We start from the raw sequence: 25,761 nt of genomic DNA, 5'->3' as shown, positions 1-25,761 counted from the left end.
CTACAGCGGCATTTGACCTAGTAGATCACAATATCCTACTACAAATGCTGGAGATAATAGGAATCACAGGCAGAGTCCACTCAAGAAGATACAGAGTTAAAGTAAACAATGAACAGTCAGAATCCTGGAACAACCCCTGTGGAGTCCCCCAAGGCCCCCCACTATCTCCAAACTTGGCATATGCTTAGACAAACAAGGTATAATTTCATACAGCTATGCATATGACATCACCATTCTCCTGCCCTTTGACCAAACCACCCACAACTCAACGAACAAACTACACATTGCTCTAAAAAGTGTCAAAATGGATGGGAGACCACAAATTAAAACTGAACCAAGACAAACCCAAATTCTTACTTCTAGAAAAAAATTAAACCACAACCATAACAAACATAGAAATAAACTCCATTATATATTCCATACAACCCAACCTAAAACTTCTGGGAGTAATGATAGACAAAGACTGCACCATGCAACTTCAAATCAGCAAAACAGTCCAGAAGACATTCGCAATCATGCGCAACTTCAGGCAAATCCAAAAATACTTCAACAATGACCAATTCAAACTCATAGTACAAGCGCTAAACCTAGGACTCCTGTAACATCCTATACCTGTCATGCCCTGCCAACATGCTAAAACAATTACAAATGGTCCAAAATACAGCCCTAAGACTAATATACTTGCTGAAAAAATGACATTACCAACGCTTTCCGAGAATCACACTGGCTCCCAGTACAAGCACGCACTCAATACAAATTCTACTGCACCCTATTCAAAGCCCTAAATGGAAATGGACCAAGCTATCTGAGCATCTGCCTAATCAAGAAAAACACATCCAGACCAAAGAGAACTCATGCACACTTTATCTACCCCCAATCAAAGGCATGCAAAGCAAAACAATATATGACGGACTGTTAGCCATCAGAGCAGCGAGACTAGACTGCCACCTCTCCAATCTGCTGACCATGACGCTCAACTACAAAACATTAAAAAAAAATCTTAAAACTATACTATTCAAGAAATATGTCAGATGATATAACTAAACCTGATCTATTAACCTTGTAATCTCCCTGGGAATGCCCAGGCCAATTCTTTTTTTAAACTGCCTAGAACTGAAAGGTATTGGCGGGATAGAAGACACTAATGTAATGTCATAACACAAGAAAAATCCAAACCAATAGCTCAAGCTAAAGATTATTTAATATAAAAACTCCTAAAAGAGAAGTCCATATGCCATATGAGATGGCTTGGGAAAATCCACAGCTTATTCCTAGGATAATCTGCATAAAATCTGTTTTACTATTTGGGATCTAGCTAGGTGCTTGGGACCTGGGTTGGCCACTGTTGGAAACAGGATGCTGAATTTGGTGGACCTTCGGTCTGTCCTAGTATAGCAGTTCTTATGTGAAAACCTTCACTCCTAGAAGTTTTCTATGAGTGCAAACAAAACTCTAATGTTTATAGGGATCTCAGACCACCGCTCGAGTATCTTAACTCGCAGCGGATTTAATCCTCATTAGTCTCAAAAACATTATTTCTAATTAATTTAAATTATTTTTCTTTAATTTGGAAGTTTATTAAAGATTACTTAGCTTTTTCTTAATTCATTCCCCTTGCTTGCCGATGCGTTTCGATATGGCAGCTGTTACTATGTAGTCTTTAGGACTGAATTTGTCCATGATGTATCCCCGACCTTGATAAAGTATATCAAAATGCGTCAGCAAGCAAGGGGAATGAATTAAGAAAAAGCTAAGTAATCTTTAATAAACTATTTCAAATTAATGAAAAATAATGGAAATGAATTAGAAATAATGTTTTTGGGACTAATGAGGATTAGGACCGCTTTGAGTTAAGGTACTCAAGCGGTGGCCTGAAGATCACCATAAACATTAGAGTTTTGTTTGCATTCATAGAAAACTTCTGGGAGTGAAGGTTTTCAGATTTTCTTGAAATTATAATAAGAAGAAGATTATTGATCTGGCTCAGATGCAAGTGAATAAAGTTCTTATGTGAGCCAAGTATAGGACAATGAGGCTTTTATGCATTGGTGGAATGAGGCATTATGACACCACAATCTCAGCTCTGGAATGTTGCTACAATGTGGGTTTCTGCCAAGTACTTGGGACCTGTTGGAAAGAGGATGTTAGGCATGATGGACTTTCAGTCTGTCAATTCTTAAGAAACCAGAAAGTTTTTTCTTATTGAAAAAATAAAAAATTGTAGAGCAGAACCAAATTTTAATGGTGAAGATAGTTCAGTGATAGGACATAAGAGTATTAATATGCACCTGTGTTTGAGGGAATGTCATTGATTTATTCTTTGGCAGCAGGGTGCTATCACACACAATTATTTATAGTCTCTTATGATGAATGTTTTATATGTTATGATAAGTCATAATAAAAGATTGCACTATAAAATCAAGCAGAATTGGAACTCCATTAATTCTATAGAAAAGGTTGATTGGGAAAGCTTTGCTTAGCATCCATTCAACTACGGATCCTCCCCTCTGCAGTGACGCTGAGGAATCCACTACATGCAAGAGGGACCCACACATGCTCAGAACCTTATACTCGGTTCTGAATCTAAGAAGGGCTGTTCCATTGCAGCAACATGGAATGACGACATCCCTCTTGTGTGCCTGAGTTAATCCTGCTTGTTGATGGAATAAACTTGCCTAAAAATTATGAGGAAAAAAGAATTTGGAGATAAGGCAATAATTAGCTAAAGTAGAAGAGCTTCCATTTCAGTGTTTTTACAAGATTAATCACTACTTGCTTCAACATGTTGGGAAACAAGCCCATCATTAGGGAGGGGTTGACAATAAGAGAAAGGCAACACGCAATGATAGAGAGAACCAGTTCCACTAGTCTGGAAGGCAGTGGGTTGAGAATAAAGGTGCAAAATTCAAAGAATCCAAGAGGCAACTCAAGGACTGAGAAGATGAAAAGAGTAAAAACCTGGAGAACATCATAAACCAGATAATCCCACCCCCAGAAATGCTAGAAATGACTGAGAAAGCTTAAAAGATAGTATCAGCTGGTTCAAAACTTTTCCCTGTAGCACAGAAGGTTGTGAAGCTTCTAGTGATTTCCCGATGGATGTCTACTGACCAAATTGTTCATGGTGAGATGACTACAAGGTGGTAAGTGCCACGATAAAGAATGGCTGATGGACTGGACACCAGCTTGGTTAAAAACTGTGCTCAGTGTAAAGCCAGTGTAACGACTGTGTGCATCAGTGCTGAAAATCTGAACACACGGCTTTGGAGAGCTCAGACTGTCTGTGCATAACATCAACCAATGAGCCATGACAAACACATTTATCCCATCCAGATGTTTTTAGTCCCAGTTTAGCAATTACAGTCTTGAGGATATACAGTAGGGTAGGTATGATTCTATTCAAATCCTTCTGTATTATTTACACAATGCTGGATATGGTATGTAGCAAATTCTAATACACATCCTATACAATATTTTACAATAATCTACACTAATCATTATCCCAAGGAGATGTAAAAACCTGCCTTTTTTGTGCAACTCTAAAAAGTATAGAACAATTTAATAGCACACTCAATAGATAATTTTTAATTGAATACAAATCACAAATAATGCTCAATCATTCCATAACAAATACAGATTTGCTATAGGCTACCTCATATGCATCTCATATACTATAAAAACTGTGCAGCAACGTCAAAGGTACCTCTTCACTGGAGAGATGACAAACTGTTGTCTCTCCTTTCCTCCTCAAAGCATTTCCTTTTTCTTTACAGCGGAACAGAAAGAGGAGGATGAGAAGCTTAAATAGGCTTGTCATCACTGTAATATTCAATTTCTTTCAGATGTTTGTGAATGCTTCACCCCCTCCTGGATCACATGTGGGTTGTGCAGTATAGTGGGATCAGGTGGGCTGTGCAGTATTACCGGCAGGGTTGGATTGTGTGGACTCTAATATTTCTGGTATTGAGGATGAATCATGCGAGTTCTGCAGTATTACTCGGCTTTGCAGTATTATTGGTTGAGATGTATTTACATAAGCTATGTAGCATTATTGGAGGGGATGGATTGCATGGGCTGTAAAGTATTAGTGGAGGAGACAGTGATTGTGTGGCCTGTGCAGGCTGTGTAATAATACTGGCAAGAATAGGTCATGTGAGTTCCGTAGTATTGGAAGATTAGGTTTATACTTTCAATAATATTCTGTTAGTCCTTGGAGGATTCCATACGCTAGGTGTTCAATCCCAACCCACAGTCCAGGATTTGCAGAAATCCACAACTTTTCTGAGCACATGGACCACCCCTTTAGCTTGAGAGCTAGGAAACATATCTGGTTAAGTCCCAAAGCCAAGCAACATACCTGGACAAATCCATGACAAGATGCAATGCCGAAGAGACGAGGGAAGAGTGCTGGCAGTGCCTCTCGCTGCACTGAAACCCCAATTGTGACACTGATGATTTTTTGAGGTGCCTTCGACAGGAGCAGATATTGCCGGGGAATCACCCGCTGGGACCGCCAGCAGAGAGTAATGCCGCCGCGGCTACCCTTGGACTGGATGCCACTCTGAGCCCCAACATAAGGTCACCACCTCTACTGCTGCAGCCAATGGGAGCTAGCTAACTGTGAGATGATAATACACCCGAGGAGGAAATGTTCTCGTCCCTAGAGGCCAATGTATCAGAGGGCTTGCTTGGAGTGATTCTCTCCTCGTGAAGGAACCAACTGGGACATCTGACAGTGTGGAGAAACAAGGCATAAGGGAGGTAACAGAATTCAAGGAACAATGTTTAATTCCACCTGCAGTTTCCTTTTCAGTGGCTAAACCCCCAGAAGTTACCCTAAGATGCCCTTTGGGATTTGGTAGTGAATCTAGGGAACTGTATTAATCCTCAGATAAAGTATTTGGATAAAGAACTGAAAATTCAAAAGGAAGATGTTAACTCTTTAAAACAGGACGTGACTTATGTAAAAACTGAAATTCTAAAAAAAGAGAAAGAGATAACAACATTTAAACAGAACCAGGATATGTTGGTAAAGGACAATTTAATAATGTGGAGGAAACTGGAAGCTCTTGTGAATAATAACCACATTAACAATTTACATTTGATAAATTTTCCCAAGATCTCAACAATTTCCCCAAGGAATATGGTACAGCGTTACTTTATGTAAAATTTAAAAATACCGGAAGAATCCCTACCTCCCTTGACAAGGGTTTATTATTTGTCTACTAAAGAAACGCGAAAAGAAGAGGATGCCACTCTCTTATTGACTAGCTTTAGCTCCAGACAAGGATTGTATCCTTAAACTTGACTTTAAAAACAGGGCTAAGGACTTCCTGGGGCTTCATATTCAGATTTTTCTTGATGTCTCAAGAGAGAGACAGAAGAGAAGACAAGAATTTCTAACGTTAAAACCTGGGGCAACTCAACTAGGGGGTCTTTTTTTCTTAGATACCCTTGCAAATGTGTTATTAGAAATCGCTCCTTAAAATATGTTTTTGAAGATCCGTCTCACTTAACCAGTTTTATCTCCTTAAAACGCCTAGAGAATGAAGGAACATCTGTACCTTAGTAATACTTAGCTCCCTTTTCTTTATTGCTTGATTATGTTAACTTGTAATTACTCCTTCTAAAGTCTTGGATCTAAATTTTGTGGACTTGAGTGGTTCAAGTTTAAAAATTCAAAATAGCAATTTGCTTTTCCTAATTTTAACTATAAATGTATGCTAATTTGAATGAATATTTTTCTCTTGATTATAATTTCTGTACAAGATGTTATGCTTGGAAAATAATTTGAAATTTTATAAATAAATAAATTAAAATAAAATTGTTTTACAAGTCACCCCCAAAGTTCCCATAGGAGATAATGGAGGTGTAGTCAAGACCTCTGCCCTCACAGATCCTCAGCCTTGCGGCAGCCTGCCCCTTGAAACCTGGGTGGGTTTCGCTCCAGACGCATACAGTCTGCGCTTAAAACCAGTGACAAGGTCACCGGCAAGCAGACTCCCAGGGGAAGGGACCCTGGGTCTATAAATGGTGGCACATAGCAGACTGGACCCTTAGAGCCCTCGACAGGGGACCACCAGGAAGGAGTCTCAAGAAACAAACTTTAAGCGAAAAAGTAAAAAATAGCACAGCAACTGCAAAATACGTCTGCACAGACTGCTTGCAGAACTCGTACACTTCTCCCTCCAAATTTGTGGGTTTAGGACTCACAACTTTGTTTATTCGCAAGTTTCTAAACCCTGACCTACCCCCGGCCTCTTGGATCTCTCCACACTGTACCTGGTGGAGCAATCTTCTTACACTCCTGCCCCGTGCAGAGCTGTCAACATAAATGGCTGCCGCGCGCCATGGTCTCATGAGACTACAGCAGTAACTCATGGCAGCCATCTTTGTTGAAGGCTTTGCATGCGGCAAGAACCTAGGAAGATCGCTCCTGCCCTACTTCACTGTTAGTCCATCAGGTAAAGTGTGGAGAGGTCTGGAAAGCTTAGTATTTTGAGAAGCGTTTTATCAAATTTACAATAAACTTGGAAACTTGGGGTGGGTCAGAGTTGGCCCTAAAAGTTATTTGCGATTTTTCAATATTCGCTGGCCAGCTCTGCCCCTAACCCCCACGAATATGGAGGGAGAAGAGAACCTGGATATGTTTACTAGCAGCTCAGGCTAAGGAGGTGGAACATGTGCTCAGAAAAGTTGTGGATTTCTGCAACTCCCAGACTGCAGGCTGGGATTGAACACCTAGCGTATGGAATCCAGAAGGGATGTAACAGTATTACCAGTGGGGAGAGACTGTGTGAGCTGTGCAGTATTACTGTTGAGGGGTCTACAACAATTGGTAGGAAGATACTACCAACTGTCTTCATACCAATTGTCAGGATCCCACTGGGGAAGAGCTGCCTAAAGAAAAGAATCCATTACACATCAAAATCATGACCTCCGCTTACATTTTGGAAGTATCAACACATCAGCAGCACTCCAGGTCTGAAAGAGAGAAAGGCTAGTAGAGTAGGCTTGATGCATGGCTTCTTAATGCAGCCTGATGCAAACTTTTACCTCCCCATTGTTGGAACTTGCAAATTACCACTGCATTAGGATGTGTACTGTCAACCCCTCCCCCCAAAAAAGGTAAACATCGCAGCTGCAATACACATCCAGAGTAAGATATCTCTATTCCTGTAAGTGTGTGAGTGGGAAGGTCACACACTGACAGACGGGGAAACATTAGGGAGAAAACCCCCACCCTAGCCTGTTGGACTCCATGTCCCCTCTCCCAAAATAATGGCTCTCAAATTGTCCTGGAGAACCACCAGCCAAAGGTTGGGGTTTCACAATATCCCTAATGAATATGCATGTCTGTCATCTCCATTATATATGCAAATATATCTCATGCATATTTATTATGGATATCCTGAAAATCCAACTGGCTGAGTTACAGCAGTGCTTCTCAACCCAGTCAGTTTTCAGCATATGAGAGATCTGCACAGCAAGAAGGCAGAACATGCAAATCTAAGGGACCCTTCTCCCTCCATTGACACCCAAAAATAAATCCCTGCTGGTGGTGTAGTGGACCTCCTCCTCCCCTTGGGTCCTGACCCCTTTCCCCTGACACAAAAATAATCCCTGGTAATCTAGTGGACCTAATCACGGGTGGGACAACCTACTTGGATTACTAGGGACATGTCTGAGGTCAGAGGGAGGGGTGAATCAAAGCGCTCAGGGTCATCTGTGCTGAAGAACCACACTTCATTTGAGTCCTTTGCTTTTACCTCAGCCCTGAGTGGCGTAAAGATGCAGCATTGAGTGTATGCCTAGTGCAGTTTTTTCCACATCAGGAGCAAATGCTTTTCAGTGTGGTGGTTTTACTCAAGAGTTTCCCACTCCTGAAGGCTTTCCGCATCAGGGAGTAAGACTGGCCCAGAAAAATTCTGAGTAAAGCACAGTTACTGCATCAGCTCTGGAGGATGTTCTCATTTCACTTAATAATGTGCTCCTTAGCCATACTCGCTCTCAACTATTTATAGAAAACTGGGGGCCCACTTCAGTGAACACATTTTTTCAAGGGGGTTCATCATGTTACATTAAAGAAAATTTGTACACCGGGTTCAAAGCAGTTAACCACCATCAGGAATTCCATCAAACCCACAAATTTCCTAAATAAATTCATTAACACTTTAAAAAACACAGGAAAACTGGATTCTCGTCTTGAAGAGAGCAGAAGAGAATGCCCTATAGAAGCTCCCAAAGAGCATTCCTGTTTCTCAGGGTCTAATATATTGCAAGGTGCCAAGAGTAGCAGCTGTAGGTTTTTACAATTGAAGGCAAAGTCTGTGCACAAGGCTGACTTCATTGGCTGATGTACAGCCATGACACCAAGGTGTGAACAACATGTCGTGCAGAATGAGGCAGACTCTGAGGGGACAGACTGTGGCTGTGTATTTGAAAGGTCAAGGGTTGAAAGGAGAAAACCAATGCAAGGAACTGTTCCCTCTGTACACTTCACATTTCAGAAGTGCATGCAGACAGCAGGAAAGCCCACACTAGAATCCATTTGAAACCTTATTGCTGTGTCTTTTGCTGCTGCCTTGGTCTTTCTGGCTTCTCAGCCCAGACGGCATTTCACACCCAGAATTTGACCGGTCTTCCTGGAATGTACAGAAACCGCTTACAAAAATGGAAAAGAAATTCCTCTCCAGGTGGGGAAAGTGGTACTTACAGCAAAGAGAGAGGAAAGAGTGAAAGGCTAAAAAGAGGACAGAAGAGACCTACTAAAACTATTTCAAAAAATCCCCAAAGCTCCAAATCAAAGTGCAAAAAGGACTCTTTAAAGGAGGAATGAGGAAATGGAAAATGGTAAGGCATCAATCCTCCGCACTTTCACTGGTGAGTTGCTTATGGCTTCCAATTCTCCCAGTCTCCTCTCATCGCATTGGTTTTGTGAAATACACACATGCTTTTTCCTGCTTTTCTATTTTGTTTTATCTCCTCTGTACCATACAATACAGTTATCATCACATAAGAGCATCCCAGCTGCTCTGAGAAAGGAGCCCAGTCCCCATGCTGCTTCCCTGGTCCTCTTTAACTCAGTCAGGAAGGCGTTTTAGGAATGCCTTCTGCAACAGGAGCAAGTGCTCCACCAGGTGGCCAACTCAGGGATTAATGGCACCAAGTTATGTCTCACTGGCTTGGAAGGTGAGGTGTACTGGCAGGTCATTTTTCTGAGAGTCTGTTACTGCTGCCTCGCCCTCCTCCATGGAGCCATAGGTGTGGTGCAGAGTCTCATCCAACTGTGAGGTTTCTGGAGAGGAGTGTAGCAAGACGTTTGGCACGTACGCCTACAATCACAAAAGTGAATCTGTGTTACTGCATGAAAACAGGTTCCTGTTGTTATTTCACGCTCAGAGGAAGGAGTTAGGGCTCCCTAAACACACATCTTGTTTGTAAATTGCTAAAACTGAAAAACTGCTCCTGCCTAGTGAAGTAACTGTGGAGAGCAGAGCAGTTTCTGGAGAAAGATGTTCTAAAGGCCCTGGCTCCTTCCAACCACACCTGCCACAGAGCCTTTGAGCCGCTAGGACAGATCTTGTTTCCACCTTCACACCATGAAACAACAATCCTGAGGGTACAGGACCCAGGCTGCATATATGGCTCAAAGGCTGCACACACAGCCTTCTACCATGGGCCCACTGGAATGCAGCTTTGGTAGCAGGTTGGAAGGAGGTTCAGGGGCAGGAAGAAAGAAGAGGAGATACCATGTTACCATCTTTTTTGCAGTGGGGTCCCTGCCTGATCAATCTGCTGGGCTTGAGAAACAATTACATCTCTGTGGTGGGAGGAGCAAAGGGAACCAACCTACAAAGGTTTCCAAAAGATGACTCCTCACCTGGGCGAGTTATTCTGAAACCCTTTATCTGCTTCATCACAAACAGTTCACGTATTTACAGAACCATCTTGCTGCTCTGTAATAACCAGCCCAGAGGGGTAGATGCCTGAAGGCGACATGATGGTGCTGAAACATGGTTCCATGTTGGGCTCTGTAAACACATGACCTATTTCTGATGACACAAATAAAGGACTTCAAAGAAACTCACCCATTTTTGGATCCTACTCTTACTTTTTCCCTTTGGGAAGAGTGATGGGAATAGCTTGGACACTAAAATGGTTTGGCTAATTGTGCATCTAACATTATTCTATTATGTTGAATGGGTGGAGTAGATCATTTTCATATACGAGACCTGAATTTTTTATTCCACCTTTTTTTTAACTTAAATTTATTTATTGAATTTTCAAGAAAAGCAGAAAAAGGTGAACATTCTAAAAGAGACATTCAGAAAGGGATCTGAAGAATAAATACAGTATTATTAAACAGGTCACACGAGCAGAAGGAGACATGATAGAAACCTTCAAAATCCTAAAGGGCATAGAGAGGGTAGACAGGGATAAATTCTTCAGACTGTGGGGAACCACAAGTACTAGGGGTCACTCGGAGAAATTGAAAGGGGACAGGTTTAGAACAAATGCTAGGAAGTTCTTTTTTACCCAGAGGGTGGTGGACACATGGAACACACTTCCGGAAGGTGTGATAGGCCAGAGCACATTACAGGGGTTCAAGGAAGGTTTGGATAGGTTCCTGGAGGATAAGGGGATTGAGGGGTACAGATAGAACTAGAGGTAGGTTATAGAAGTGGTTAGAAACCACTTCACAGGTCACAGACCTGATGGGCGCGATGGACCTCTGGTCTGACCCAGTGGAGGCAACTTCTTATGAGTGTTGTGTAGTGATAGAGAAAGGGGAGCAAAGCAAACTGAGTTCCACTAGGAAGAAGGGGATTTCCAGTTCTGCCAATTGAAATGAGCAGATCAATCAGTTTGGGTTTGCAGGCACTATTTTCAAAACAAGGATGTAAGGATTATGATATCAAAAGATATTTCAGTGGAACAATTAATAATAGCTTTAAAGGTGTCACACAGTCAAAAAGCTTATGATTCTTCTGAGCGAGTCGCACTCTTTGCTTGCTGCTGCGGTCTTTGCTATGGGAAAGAGGAAAGGAGCCTCCCGTCCTAACCCTCCTGCGAGTGGTATCCCCCAACGCCTGATACAGACAACAATTGAGAGCGCTAGCTGGAAGCCTCGGGCATTATTGAGCCCGGAACAGCGCCTGGTTCCTCCCCAACCCGGAAGCAATTTGGTGCAGGGAGTGGTTGCTGTACTGTCGCCCCAGGAGGGCTGCCCATGCTGGAACCCATGGAGGAAAGCGGAGGCTACATCTCTCCTTAAATTTCCTGCAAAATGTTATGTATCTGATTTAAATAAGAATTTCTTGTTTTTTGAACCTAAGCAACTGATAGAATTTGTTGAGTCAAAAGAAAAGTTGGTGACCGTGCCAGGTGATGGTGGACCTCCCATTCAGCAGTAGGTTGGATTGTTCATTGCCGTTACTCTGAATTGTAACTTTCTTTTTCTTCCAAGTTTGGATGTGTTTTATTTCTTTTGTGATCTCCCATGATTGTGTAGTGGGCTAAATAAGAGTTTAATAATTTTCCTTTGTATGTTATTATATATAATTTTTTGATCTGTATCAAGTTGTGAAGTGCTTGTAAATAAATTTAAAATCTTATAAATAATTTTTTTATTAAAAAAAAGCATATGATTCAAGTGCCAGATGAGGTAGAGCAATGCCAACATTTATCGTCATCTAGTAGCTTAGCCTTCATCATTCTAAGTGGTGTCCATGTCCAAGTCCTGCAGGAAGAGGTCTATTTGTTTTAGACCAAGAAACATTCCATTCTGAGTCTGATAAGGAAATATTAAGGCTCTCTGCCCGTTTAGATTGAGCTTCAGTGGTAAATACATAATGGAAATCATTGAGTTGTTTATAAAAGGTACAGATAGCTAGGGACCACCTTGGGGGTCAGTGCTCAAGAAAAGGACATGGGACGGTAGTATGGAATACTGCTGCTACTATTTGTTTTTTTGCCAGGTACTTGCGACTTGGATTGGCCTCCATGAAGACGGGATACTGGACTAGATGGACCATTGGTCTGACCCAGTAAGGCTTTTCCTATGTACCTTGAATAAGTATTAAATTACACCATTTTTCAAGACAAGTTACATTTGAAGACATAGCAGAAGAGACATTAATGTCAACCACTGAGCTTTTTTATGCTTCAGTAATGGGTAAGTCTCAACAAATTTAGAGAAAGACATAAGACAATCATACAGCTGCTTAACAAACCATTCAGTTACTTTGTTGTCATATTTTCCAATTTAAATATCTATTTTTAAGTTTAAGAATGGAATTATTCCAGATAGACATATCAAGTTGGGACTACATAGAAGAGCTGCAAGCAACGTATAATAGAAACATAGAAAATGACGGCAGAAAAGGGCCACGGCCCATCAAGTCTGCCCACTCTAATGACCCACCCCCCTAATTTCTTCCATGAAGAGATCCCACATGCTTATCCCATTTTTCCTTAAAATCTGGCACGCTGCTGGCCTTGATTACCTACAGAGGAAGATCATTCCAATGATCAACCACCCTTTCGGTGAAAAAATACTTCCTGGTGTCGCCATGAAGTTTCCCACCCCTGATTTTCAATGGATGCCCTCTTGTTGCCGTGGGTCCTTTAAGAAAAAAGATATCCTCTTCCACCTCGATACGGCCCGTGACATATTTGAACGTCTCAATCATGTTTCCCCTCTCTCTGCGTTCCTCGAGTGAGTATAGCTGTAACTTACCCAGCCGTTCCTCACACAAGAGATCCTTGAGTCCCGAGACCATCCTGGTGGCCATTCGCTGAACCGACTCAACTCTCAGCACATCTTTTTGGTAATGTGGCCTCCAGAACTGTACACAATATTCCAGATAAGGTCTCACCATGGATCTGCACAACGGCATTATGACTTCGGGCTTTCGGCTGACGAAACTTCTACGGATACAACCCATCATTTGTCTAGCCGTGGATGAAGCTTTCTCCACTTGATTGGCTGTCTTCATGTCTTCACTAATGATTACCCCCAAGTCTCATTCTGCTGTAGTCTTTGCTAAGGTTTCGCCATTTAGGGTGTAAGATCTGCATGGATTTCTGCTGCCAAGGTGCATGACCTTACACTTTTTGGCATTGAAACTTAGTTGCCAAGTTGTGGACCAATGTTCCAGTAAGAGTAGGTCCTGCGTCATACTGTCTGGCACTGTGCTTTTGCCTACTATGTTGCATAGTTTGGCGTCATCAGCGAATAATGTTTAAGATGATTTAATATGACCATGGTTGTGAAAGCATTTATAGGAATTGGCTAGCTAACTTGAATTTCTAAATCTAACCAGGATGGAATGAGAGGAACTTTGATTGGCGATATGAAGCCAGTAGGCACCATACTTTGCCAAGGAAGCCAAATGATATTGTTAAAAATCTGGGAAGTTAGTTCCACCGTTAAGTCTAGATGCTTTTAATTTTTGAATTGAAATTCTAGTTGTTTTTTTATTGTTCCAAATAAAAGATATCAGTTTTTGGTCTATCCAATGATAGAAGGATTTTTTTTTACCAAGAGAGGGGAGCATCGAGAAAATATAATTAAGCTCAAAGAAGATATTCTGGCCCACTACGTTAAATACAATGGTGAGTCCCAGTGTTCCCGCTAAGCTGCGCTGACGTGCGCACGCGCACAAAATATTACCTCGCAGCGCACAAGTTTCTCGTCACAGCGCACACAGTGTAGAGCACAGTTCTTCAACCGCCGGTCCGCAAACAAAATCTTGCCGGTCCGCGAAGGATTCGGTCCCCGCCGCAACGAAAGGCCGGCGTCAGCTGACTTGCAACTTCCTGTTGCAGTCGCTGTGCCGGGACTCCTGCCTTCGCCGGGACTCCTGCCTTCCACCGCGTTTGCCTCCTGCCTTGTCTCCGCACCTCCAGACCAGCAGCGGCAGCTGTGTATGCTTTTAACTTCGGCACAGAGCTGCCCCTAATCAATAGTTTAGCGCGGTTTCATAAGGCAGCCTCGGGGCCTTTGCTAGGCCGGCCCACATCGCATCATCGAAGCGGGCCGGCTATCAAAGGCCCCGAGGCTGCCTCATGAAACCGCGCTAAACTATTGATTAGGGGCAGCTCTGTGTCGAAGTTAAAAGCATACAGAGCTGCCGCTGCTGGTCTGAACTCTTGGGCCGCTGAAGGAGGGCAAAAAGCAGCTGTCCTGGAGGTTTCCCTTCCTCTCGCCTTTACAGGTTCCTTTTTTCCACCTTTTTTTTTTTTCCTTCAAACGGCAACGGGCCCCAGCATCGACATCAATCAAGTAAGTTCCACTGTCAATCAAGCGGTTCTGCTCGGCCAAAGCTTCCCCTGTGACATGAGCCACCCTCAGGGGAAAGAAAGTGACCCACAAAGGTGAGGGGAAGGGGGGCAGATGATGGAAGTTGGGGGGGGGAGAGAGAGAGAGAGAGAGAAGGGGCAGATGATGGAATGGAGGAGATGAGAGAGAGAGAGAAGGGGACAGATGATGGAAGTGAGAAGAAGGGAGAGAGAGCAGAAGGCAGATGGATGTCAGTTGAGAAGGGAGAGCAGATGCTGAATGGAAGTGGGGAAAGAACACATACTGGATGGAAGGAGGAGATAAATAAAGGGGGAAGAAAATAGTAAGATAATGGAGGGGTGAGGGAAAGGGGTGACAAGCTGTGTGTAGACACAGTGAAAAGAGGGAAACGGGACTAAATAGTAAGAAAGAATTTAATTTAGATGGAGGCAGAAAATAGAGAAGGAAGACCAGAGAAGAAAAGGGAAGAGAGAGCAGAGAATGATCAGATCTGAGTGGAGGAAATGAGAAGAGAGATATGCTAAAAACCACAGGGGGGAGGGAAGGATAGAGATGCCAGACCATGAGGGGAACAGAAGGAAGATGATGGATGCTAGACCAAATTGGGGGGTGGGGGGGGCAGGAGGAGAGATGGCAGGGAAAGACAGACAGTGAATGGAAGGGGCAGATGCTGGACTGAAGAGACAGAGAAGGTTATCATGCTGCTGTACCGGGCCATGGTACGCCCTCACCTGGAGTACTGCGTCCAGCACTGGTACTTTAAGAAGGACACGGTACTACTCGAAAGGATCCAGAGAAGAGCAACTAAAATGGTTAAGGGGCTGGAGGAGTTGCCGTACAGCGAAAGATTAGAGAAACTGGGCCTCTTCTCCCTTGAGCAGAGGAGATTGAGAGGGGACATGATAGAAACATTCAAGGTACTGAAGGGAATAGACTTAGTAGCTAAGGCAGGGAGAACGAGAGGGCACTCTCTAAAGTTGAAAGGGGATAGATTCCATACAAACGTAAGGAAGTTCTGTGGTAGAAAGCAACATATTTATTTGGCTCATAACTTGCTGGCGCCCGATATTTTTAGCTCACAGTGAAAAAAGTTTGCTCACAACACCCGCCCGCTTAGAGGGAACACTGATGGTGACCACTTTGTAATCGATTGATTAACAATTTTGGAAGGGTTTAATTCAAATATATGGGTAGGGTCCTTGTGAATATATGTTCTTAACTATTTAATTGCTTGAGACAACCAAGAAAAGTTGAAATGGCCAATGTCAGTTGGAGATATCAAGTCAGTGAGAGGTATAATTTCTGATTTTTCCCAGGTGACTTTATAGTCAGAAAATTGGGAATAAGTATTGACAATTTATATGAAAGCAGGGAGGGAGGAGATTGGGTTGTGAAAAAAAAGAAGGATGCAACTTAAATTTGTCTGGAGAAGAATGGAATGCCTTGTATTTGTGGGCATTGTCTTAAAGATGATAATAAAGGTTTTAGTGTAAGATTGAATAAAATAGGGGAGAGAGGGCAGCCTTGATGTGTACCTCTTTTTAATTGGATGGGGTTAGTAAGAAGATTGTTAATGAGTATTCTAGATGATGGTTGCCAATATAAAGTCATGCATCTGGGATGAAGGGAGGGAGTAGTGGGTGCTGGAAGGAGAGAGAGGGGGAAGCACTAGCAGGGGGTGCTAGAGGAAGGGAAAGAGAAAAATACTTGCAGATGGTGGGGGATGGAAGCATCTGTGAGAGGGGTTGGGGGAAGGAAAAGAGAGAAGCACTAAAAGGATACAGAAGATGGGAAGGGGGACTAAATAAGTGAAAGGTGGGGCAGGGAAAAAGAATGGGACCTTGTATACCACCTTTCTATGGTTATACATTCAAAGTGGTTTACAGGTACTTATTTTGTACCCGGGGCAATAGAGGATTCATTGACTTGCCCAGGGTTACAAAGAGCAGTGCTAGGATTTGATCCCACAATGTCAGGGTACTGAGACAGCAGCTCTGCTACTACTACTAATAATTTATTTCTTATATACCGCCAAAGCCATGGTAGTTCGAGGTGGTTTACAATAAGAAGAGCTGGACAATCAGCGACATAGTTACAATATATGCAGGGGAAAGACTGGTGAAAGGTAAAGAGGCAGGGCTGGGCCATGGATCTTTTTTGACTTCACAAGTATGGTGCATGCCTGCCAGAAAGCAGGCCTCACATCATCCTTGTATGATGCTTAATTCCATTTGCAGCGTCTCCTTTTCCAGGTCCTTGGAGATGAAAGAGCTGAGCTGCAAATTGAACCAGCATACAGCATGGACACCAATTTCCCATGAGAAAAGCTCCCAGGAAACAGTGGTGACTTTAAGGCGACAGAAATAATGTCTTCATTGTCCCGAGACCTAGAATTATCCAAGAGAGAAAATACTTACAACAAATTTGGGAGCTGGTCCCCCATCAGCCTCTGTTTCTCCTGATGGCTCTTCAATCTGCAGGAGGCAAGGATAAAATGATTCATGTGATATGGAACAAGCAAGCTAGAATAAGTAGCCATTATCGAAAGGGATGCTGCCACCTTAAGGACAAGACTGAAATGCCACCGGTGATTGAGGAGGAGCTCAGGTTAGGATTTACTTTGTTAATCTGGAGGGCGGGCAGAGTGCCACGAGACACCAGGGACATGTCTTTAAAATTCGGAGGAGGCAGAAAAAGGACACAGCATGCTTACCTACAGTCGCAATGTAACTGCTTTAAATATGGGCCCCATTTGTAAAGGTGAATGGCACTCTATAGCGCTACCAGATGCACACAGCAGAGTACATTAAACACCCAAGAGACAGTACCTGCTCGCAAGAGCTTACAATCTAAGTTATGAAACACAGGGTGGCTGAATATATGGTGATCATGAAGGGACATAAAAAGGGATGAAAAGGTAGAAAGGGTAGGGGGCTACAGAGGGAATCAGAAACAGAAAAAGCATCATTCCATTACGTCATCCATGGAAACTGGAACAGACAGTGGCAAAAGTGAACTGTCTCTAAGTTTTAAGAAACTTCACGACTGCCCGCACCGTGCATGCGTGAATGCTTTTCTGCCCAATGTTGGCTCATGGTTCCTCAGTTCCGTAAGCCAGCTAAGAAGCCAACCAGGGGAGGTGGGAGGGATGGGAGAATATCTGCCTGGTGTTACTGTAAGTAACTGTGCTTTATCCTAAGACAAGCAGGTAGCATATTCTCACATGTGGGACTCCTAAGCTTACTGAAATGAGATGAAGGGAGTTAGAAAATAAATTCTGTAATACTGCTTGGCCAAAACGACCATCTGGAATAAGATTCTAGACAGTAGTGAGATATGAATGTGCGAATTGCAAATTTCATCCATGGGAGTGGAATATAAGAAAGCTCCTGATGCTACCATAGCTCGGACTGTGTGCGCTGTAGCCCAGCCTGAGCATAGCAGAAAGAAATACAGGCCACTAGCCACATGGAAATAGTTCTTTCTATTAGGATCAAAGGAGATGTATGTAGTAAGCTAAGGCACTTTTACAGTCCAATGTTTCTCCAGGGTAAGCATGAGGCTTTGGGAAGAAAACTGGAAGCACAATGGATTGATTGAGATGAAATTCCGTGACCATTTTCAGGAGGAATTTAGGATGGGTACAGAGGACCACCTTATCATGATGGAATACAGGTCCAACACCAATGCACTGTTGAGATATGAAAATCAAAGAATAACAAAATGGCCAAAGGCCATTCAGAAAAACATTACAGGTTGATGGCAATGTAGACTGGATGAAGTCCAGTAAAAAGCACTTCTCCGCTCTGTGGGAAACAAAGAACCGAGGAACTGCGAGTCGACGTCGGCTAGAAAGGCACTTGTGCATGCACGGGGCGGGCAGTTGCAAAGTTTCTTTTTTTTTTTCAAAAAAATATTTATTAAAGTTTTGCAACTAGAAAATACAATCTGTCACACAATGCAGAATACAATACTCAAATACAAACAAAAGTCATGGCTCCTCTCACAAACACATACTATCACACTACTAACAAGAATCATCTCGCTTTAAGAAGGAACCAAAAACCCCCCTCCCATACAGAAGCCATCCCCCTTCTAAACCAGCTCTAGCCCAGTGTGGAGTGAGGAATCCCACCAAATGACATAGCTATTCCAAATTTTCGGTAGCGTTCCATCCGAATCCGCTGCATAACTTTTAATTCACACATAAACCGAACATTATCGAAATGAGTAAGGAGTTGGCCCCGCTGCGGAAGCTTAGCCGATCACCAACAGCTAGCCAAAGCCGCCCTAGCGATGTTTTTGTGGCAAAAATCCAGGTATGGGTGCATTAAGTAAACAGCACTTCATCATAACCGGAAAATGTTTCCATAAAATTTGGACCAGCAACTGTCCTACCATATTCCACTACTCCTTAACCTTAGGGCAGGACCACCAAATATCCCTAAAAGAGCCTATTTGTCACATCTCCTCCAATATTATCAGAATGCCAAGTTCGACTAGCTTATCTGATGTCAAGTACCAGCGATAATACATTTTAAACCTATGTTCCAAAAGAGAGGAAGTAATAGGCAAAGAAAAAAGGCATCTATAACACCTACCCCATGCGCTCCTCAACTCCTTGTCCCAAGCAGTCGCAAAGTTTCATAAAACTTAAAGTGACAGCTTCGTACCAGGCTCTGTGAATGACGGCACCCACATGTGAGAATATGCTGCCTGCTTGTCCAAGGATAAAGTGTATCACAAGTTGGAAGGGTTAGGACCTAAACACAGCTTCAACAAAGTGGGCTTTCAGCCTGGGTTTGAATAGTGCCAGAGATGGAGCCTTGCATAGTGATTCCAGGGAGAGGAGTACAGATAAGAGAGAACAGAGTTCCTGAGGTGGGAGTTTGAACTGTATGCGGACAGGTAACATGAGCATAATGACTCTGGCAGAATTCGGAACAGACCTGCGAGAAGCACATTGCAGTAATCGAGGCACTTCCCCTGCCTCAGCTGGATAATTACCTTGTAGTTTAGTGGGCTCAGGTACTTGAAACAGCCAAAGAAAGTATAAAAGATGCAAATGAAGATTGTGATGACTAGAATAATTAATGTAAAAATAGTTGTGGATGATCTGAAACCTAAAAGGAAAAACAAAAGAAAAGACAGAGTGTTTATAATGTTTCATCTCTTCCTTTACTGGTCAATGCTTCCCCCATATCTAGGTCCAGCCTGAGCCAGTCGGCTAGCCCTGGGTTCGTGCCCTTCCCACTGGAAGGAAAACGGCTTATTAGAAGTATTCTGGGACACTTATGCAACTGTGTCATTTAAGCATGTGCCTTCAGCATCTTATATTTAAGTGCTAATACAATTTTTTAACCCCTACTTTTCTCCTTCAAATCAAATATTTAGGTTTAAACAATTTTTTATTGTTGACAATCCATATAATCAAAGAACAGTGCAAAACAGAAGAAATACACACTATTTAACTCCATAGGTGAACAAAGATTGCCAGAGTCATCAGTCTTTTAAACTATATTACCCAGCCCCACCCCCCAAGGCCCAAAACCCACTATCCCCCCCCCATGGGTCCAGAAAAGTATTACATTACATTATATTAGTGATTTCTATTCCACCGTTACCTTACGGTTCAAGGCGGATTCCACAAGAATTGTCATAATGTTACGAAATACATTGGGTGGATTTCAAGAGAAATGTCTAATGAGTGATTTCTGAGGATTGTTTGGGTGTCTGTTTTATTATGTTTTTATGTAAATCATGTAGACCGTTTAGTTTTAAAAGGTATAGAAATTTTTTAAATAAAATAAAATAAATACTACACTCCGACCCAACCTGTAACAAGAAAAGAAAAATTAAGGTGTACAATGATACAATAGAAAATAAGAAGGACCTTAGTCAATGATGCTGGAGCCAAAGTCTCCCCCCCAAAAAAAAATCCTCAGCATCTGTTCTGTGCTGCTCCAGAGGCTTGGACCCTTAGAGTCTCCAGGACTATCACTCCCCCAACTCCCCCCCTCACTCAAACCAAAAAACCCCAAACCCCCACACTGAAGGAGACAGAATGGAGAACTGCCACACCACAAACCGTCACCAGGACAAGGAGTTCATGAGGAAGTTCTGACCTCTAAGGTTGAAAATTGTGTCCCTTTCTCTTGGGCATCCCAAAGAGCCATTGCCAATAAGAAGGAGGTTCCGAGGAGGTCCAAGATTGTAGTATGCTCTTATAGACACACCTTAAGACATAGCAGAATGCCCCCTCTGGGAAGTCCCTGCAAAGCCCCAGAGATATCCAGCACAAATTGTTCCACTGTGCCCTGCACATGCAATTGAATAAGTTATCTCGCTATAAGAGACAGAACTGCTGAATGTGTCTGCAGCACCAGAAAGAATGTGAAAAACATGTTGGGTTCTCCCACACACATAATACAAAGCAGCGTGTCAATTCCTCCCATCTTGAAGAGCTTATAAGCCCTATAAAGGATACAAAAATAACATTCCTTCAAACTCGCTTCTTTCACCAAACTAAGATGACCCTTAACATTCCTCAAAACATCCTAGGAGCCCAGATCCAAGTGGAGCTCTTTCTCCCAAGAGGATTTCATCATAGATACATCCAAGCTGTGCCAAAGAAACCAAAGCTCTATGAAGCAGTGCTGCCCGATTCAGGAATTGAATTGATTTTTCAATTCAATTCAATTTTCCTGCCCAAGTGGGTTTTTTTTCCAAACATCCAGGTGGGTTTATTTTATAGCCTCTTCACCCTTTGCCCTCTCCTACCCACACTGGCGCTGTAGTGTAAACAAAATAAACAAACAAAGAAGACTGTTCCTCTCTTAGCTCACATTTGCGGTCTAACAAAAGCTCTGGCAGGATAAACTTTTCAAATCTGACATATTGTAATCACAAAACAAATAAAATTATTTTTTCTACTTTTTGTTGTCTGGTCATTATTCAAATCATGTTGGTCCCAGGCTCTGGTTGTCTTCTGATAACTTGCTTGGCAGGGTCTCCTTCTTTCTCCGTGTTAACCATCCTTACCATCTTCTATCTTTGTCTCCCCCTTCCCTCCCCCGGAGGTCTGGCATCTTTCCTTTTTTCATCTCCATCCCCGCAACTGCAGCGATGGACCCTACAATCCCCAGATGTACCATATCACCTTTTCTCAACTACCTTTTCATCCAGCATCACTCCCTCCTTCCCTACCACCCCAGCGTCCACCAGCTCTCCCTTTCTCTTCCCAACTACCCTCTTATCCAGTATCTCTATCCCCCCTCCACACCATCCCTTGTGTCCAACTTCCCTCCCTTTCTGTCCCTTCCCTCCCTAAATCCCATTGTCCACCATCTCTCTCCCTCTCCTGTTTTTAGACCTATTATTTCTTCCCCCTCCCTCCCCCAGTCCGATATATGCACGTCTCTTTGAACCCCCCTTTCCCTCCCTCCCTCCGTGTACTTCTACACCAGAGTCCCCCTCCCCCGAAGGCCTGCATGTTCCCCCCTTCTTTGCAGTGTCCTCCCTGCCCCCCCCCCCCGAAGGCCTGCATGCTCCTTCCTTCTTTTCAGCGTCCTACGGCTTCCTCCCTGGCCTCCCGTTTACCTTCAGATAATATGGCAGCCTGCAGAGAGGATCGCCAGTGCTGTAGCGATCCTTGCAGACTGTCGTCAGCCTCTGCAGCACGTTCCTCTGCTGCGGTCCGGCCCCTCCTCTGACATCAGGAGCAGGATCGCGGCAGAAGGAATGTGCTGCTCTTTGATATCATAATTTAATCGTTTTAGGGGATTTCAACATTCATTTTGATAACCCTATATGATGTTTCGATAATCACTTTTGGTTCCTGATTTCTGAGTTATCACTCACACATATTAATTTCCCTACCCATAATGCGGGACATACAGTTGATCTGGTCCTTTCTCACCTACCAAATTCATTTAAAATTTCCCTTGGTTGGTTTCAAGTTTCAAGTTTATTTAAAATTTCTTATACCGCCCAATCAACCTTCTAGGCGGTGTACAAATTCGTAAAAACATAAATTGACTAAAATACAAATTTAAGATGACAGAACATCACCAGGAATAACAACAACATTCAGAGACATTTAAAACCATGACAAATGGGAACGAAAGGTAAATGGGCAAGAACTACAATAATCAAAGAAAAAGAAAACGATTAGGGAAAAACAATAGGAGGGGATACTGGAGGTAAAAGGACAGTTAGGTCTCAAAAGCATCAAGAAATAGAAATATCTTTAACTCGTCTTGAAATTGTTAAGAGTTGATTCTTCACGTAAATAAGTCGGGATATTATTCCAGAGAGAGGGCGCACTAACAGAAAAGATGGTAGACCTCATTGTATTTATGTACTTCAGTTACAGGATAGAGAGAAGATTTTGAGCGGTCAATCTTAGAGTCTTAGATGGATTATAAGGGATAAGAAGATTATTAATGAATTCTGGCTGGTTATTTTGTCTGGTTTTGAATGTTAACAGGAGAATTTTATAAGTAATTCTGTGTTCTACTGGCAACTATTGAGCTTTATGTAAAAGGGGAGTGTCATGGTCATATTTTATTGCGTTAAATATAATTTTTACTGCAGTGTTCTGTACTATCTGAAGTCTTCTTATTTCTTTTTTATTATGCCTTTGTAATCATGAGAGAATGGATCAAAATGTTCAGAGAAGAGAGCTCTAGCAATTTGGATAAGGATCTGATTATGCGCAGCCGATAAAAGCAGCGCTGAACTAGACATTTCTATGGTCCTGCGGTATATAAACTGTTATTTTTATTACTGTGCTAATATGGAGATGATAATTAAATTTGCTATTGAAAGTGACTCCAAGTAATTTTAATTAAGGTACAATGTTGATAGGTCGAGTTTTGAATTTAAAAGGAATCCGCAGGGAAATTCCTTCTTTGACGGGAAAGATCATTAATTTGGACTTTTTGATGTTCATTCACACTCTCCATAACTAAACTTACTTCTGCCTCCAGTAGCCTCTCTGCTACATCCACTACTTATCCAGATTTTAGATCCTGTAATCTATGTTTACATTTTTTCTTTTGGACTTTACATCATCTCTATTGGCAGTTCAGGCCACATTGTGGAATTCATCCCTTAACCAGGCTGTTGCTCTAACTATTCCTCAGAAGAAACCCTGTCTTTCTACTGTCAGCCTTGGTATTTGGGTACTTGTCAACTTAGCCTAAGCTTCGCTCTTCAGATGGGGTAAATCTAGAGATCTTTCAGATTTTATTTTTTCTATTCAATGCGAGTACTCTACATCTACTTACCACTCATTTAAAAAAGACATACTATTACATAAAACTTATTCAGGAAGCTCTGAACCACCCTAGAAAACTTTTCTCCTTGGTTAATCGGTTATCTTGTCTTACCCCTTCTAACACACTCTCTACCTCTCTTTCCATGCAAGATTTTGCAAATTTCTTTGCTTCTAAACTTTCTACCCTAAAATCATCTCTCCCTCTGCCGCCACATCCAGCTGATACATCATCTTCCAATGATGCCATTACTTCATGTACACACCCCCCCGCAAAGTTCAGTTCACCCTTATCTTCAAGTTGGTCAAAATTTTCCATTCCATCATTTACTACATTTGAAAAATCTTTTTATCTATTCACAAAAACTCATGCTTACCAGACCCCATACCCTCTTCCTCAATCTTGCCGTGGACTCTCTCCTCTAGCTTATAATGATTACTGCGAGTCCTAACACAAGATTCATCCCTCCAGAAGTGAAATATGCTCTGGTCCAACCTATTCATCTGATTTCAAATATTTCTTTTCTTGCTAAACTGCTTGAAAAATTATTTTTTCTCAATTATCTCAACATATAGAAGCTTCCAATTTTCTTCCCCCCTCCCAGTCAGGTTGTCGGAAACACTATTCCATAGAAACAATTTTAGCATCACTTCTGAATGGCTGCTACTCTGCACTGGATCATGGTTCAGCTATTTTTCCTATTTCACTGGATCTTGCAAGTGCCTTTGATTTATGTTCTCTCAGGGTTTCCACAGCTGGCATTGTGCTTGTTGTAGGTTTCCAGGCCTCGCTGCATCATGTCAAGTAGAAACTGCAATTGGCTTTCTTCAGGGTATGCTCTGAAGTCTGCAGTGTGACTTTGTAAATGATGGGTTCACTGACCTGATTGGGAACAGGGCAGTCCACCAATTTGAATTTTGGAGAGAAAATCAATTGGTCAGAAATTTGAATTTTGTTGTGAAAGTCCATAGAACGGAAAAGTCACCGGTAGGTTTCAAGATGTTCTCCCTGTGGAGCTGAGTTACATGTTCTCTCAGGATTTCTGCAACTGGCATTGTGCTTGTTGCAGGTTTCTGGGTCTCGATGCATCTTTGTCAGGTAGAAACCGATGTTTCAGCCACCATGATTCTTCAGGGTATGCTCTGAAGAAAGCCACAGCACGGTGGCTCTGAAGAAAGCCACAGCACGGTGGCTCTGAAGAAAGCCACAGCACGGTGGCTCTGAAGAAAGCCACAGCACGGTGGCTCTGAAGAAAGCCACAGCACGGTGGCTCTGAAGAAAGCCACAGCACGGTGGCTCTGAAGAAAGCCACAGCACGGTGGCTCTGAAGAAAGCCACAGCACGGTGGCTCTGAAGAAAGCCACAGCACGGTGGCTGAAACGTCAGTTTCTACCTGACAAGACACAGCAAGACCCGGAAACCTGCAATAAGCACAGTCAAGTCATTCCCTATAAACCAGCCCCCATCTACTCCATTCTGCTCAAACACATCGCCTGACCATTCCGACTGTCTATTTAACAAGATTGCTATCTACACATAATCCAGCATCTTTTTCCTTCATACATTCATTTTGGAATTCATTTCCTACCAAGGTACATGCTGAGTCCTCTTTTATGAGGCTCTGGACTCTCTTAAAATCCTACCTCTTTAACCAGGCTTTCTTGGGATGCCAGTGACTTGGGGGCATGGTGGGGAGCCTGGACAGGATCTTGGGATTTGGTATTTTTTGTTTCCTTGCTATTCTTTTTCTATCCTATGACCATTGTAGTTCTTTTCTAATTTTCTTTGTTATATACACCACTCTATTGTTACAATGAAGGGCAGTATATAAGAATTAATAAACAAACATAAATGACATAGTTGCTAGTGACATCATGCTGTGCATGTCAGTTGCTCAAGTGATGAACGCTTAATTGTCATTCTGATGTGCGCTGAAGTGAATGACAATGGATATTTACATGATCCAGTGGATGGAAATGTTATCCGCTAGGTCATAAAGACACCAAACAGTCATCAAATTTAAAGATGATTCATCGTCTAAAAGTCACTAGTGCTATGATATCAACCAGAGTCAATATCCCAACTGGAGTGACAGCTGCCAGGAAAGAACTCACAAAATATTTTACAAGGGCATGTTCAGTAGTTGTCCCTGATTTGTGGGTTAGGTTACTGTGT

General features: G+C 42.5%; 1 protein-coding gene across 1 annotated transcript in view; it reads right to left on the bottom strand.

Annotated features, from left to right (window-relative positions):
• Nucleotides 1-3,572: 3,572 nt before the first annotated feature.
• TMEM63A (transmembrane protein 63A) overlaps nucleotides 3,573-25,761 on the bottom strand; it is a 202,822-nt gene continuing 180,633 nt past the window's right edge. The window contains exons 21-23 of the mRNA XM_033936649.1: nucleotides 19,316-19,431; nucleotides 16,726-16,782; nucleotides 3,573-9,335 (exon numbers count right to left, since the gene is read on the bottom strand). Coding sequence (XP_033792540.1) covers nucleotides 9,171-9,335; nucleotides 16,726-16,782; nucleotides 19,316-19,431 — 338 coding nt within the window. The 3' untranslated portion in view covers nucleotides 3,573-9,170. The remainder of the gene's footprint in view (nucleotides 9,336-16,725; nucleotides 16,783-19,315; nucleotides 19,432-25,761) is intronic.

The sequence above is a fragment of the Geotrypetes seraphini genome, chromosome 3 (assembly GCF_902459505.1).
Source record: "Geotrypetes seraphini chromosome 3, aGeoSer1.1, whole genome shotgun sequence".
NCBI classification, from domain to species: Eukaryota; Metazoa; Chordata; class Amphibia; order Gymnophiona; family Dermophiidae; genus Geotrypetes; species Geotrypetes seraphini.
Note: the sequence above shows the minus strand (reverse complement) of the source record. Positions and strands in the feature narration are given on the sequence as shown.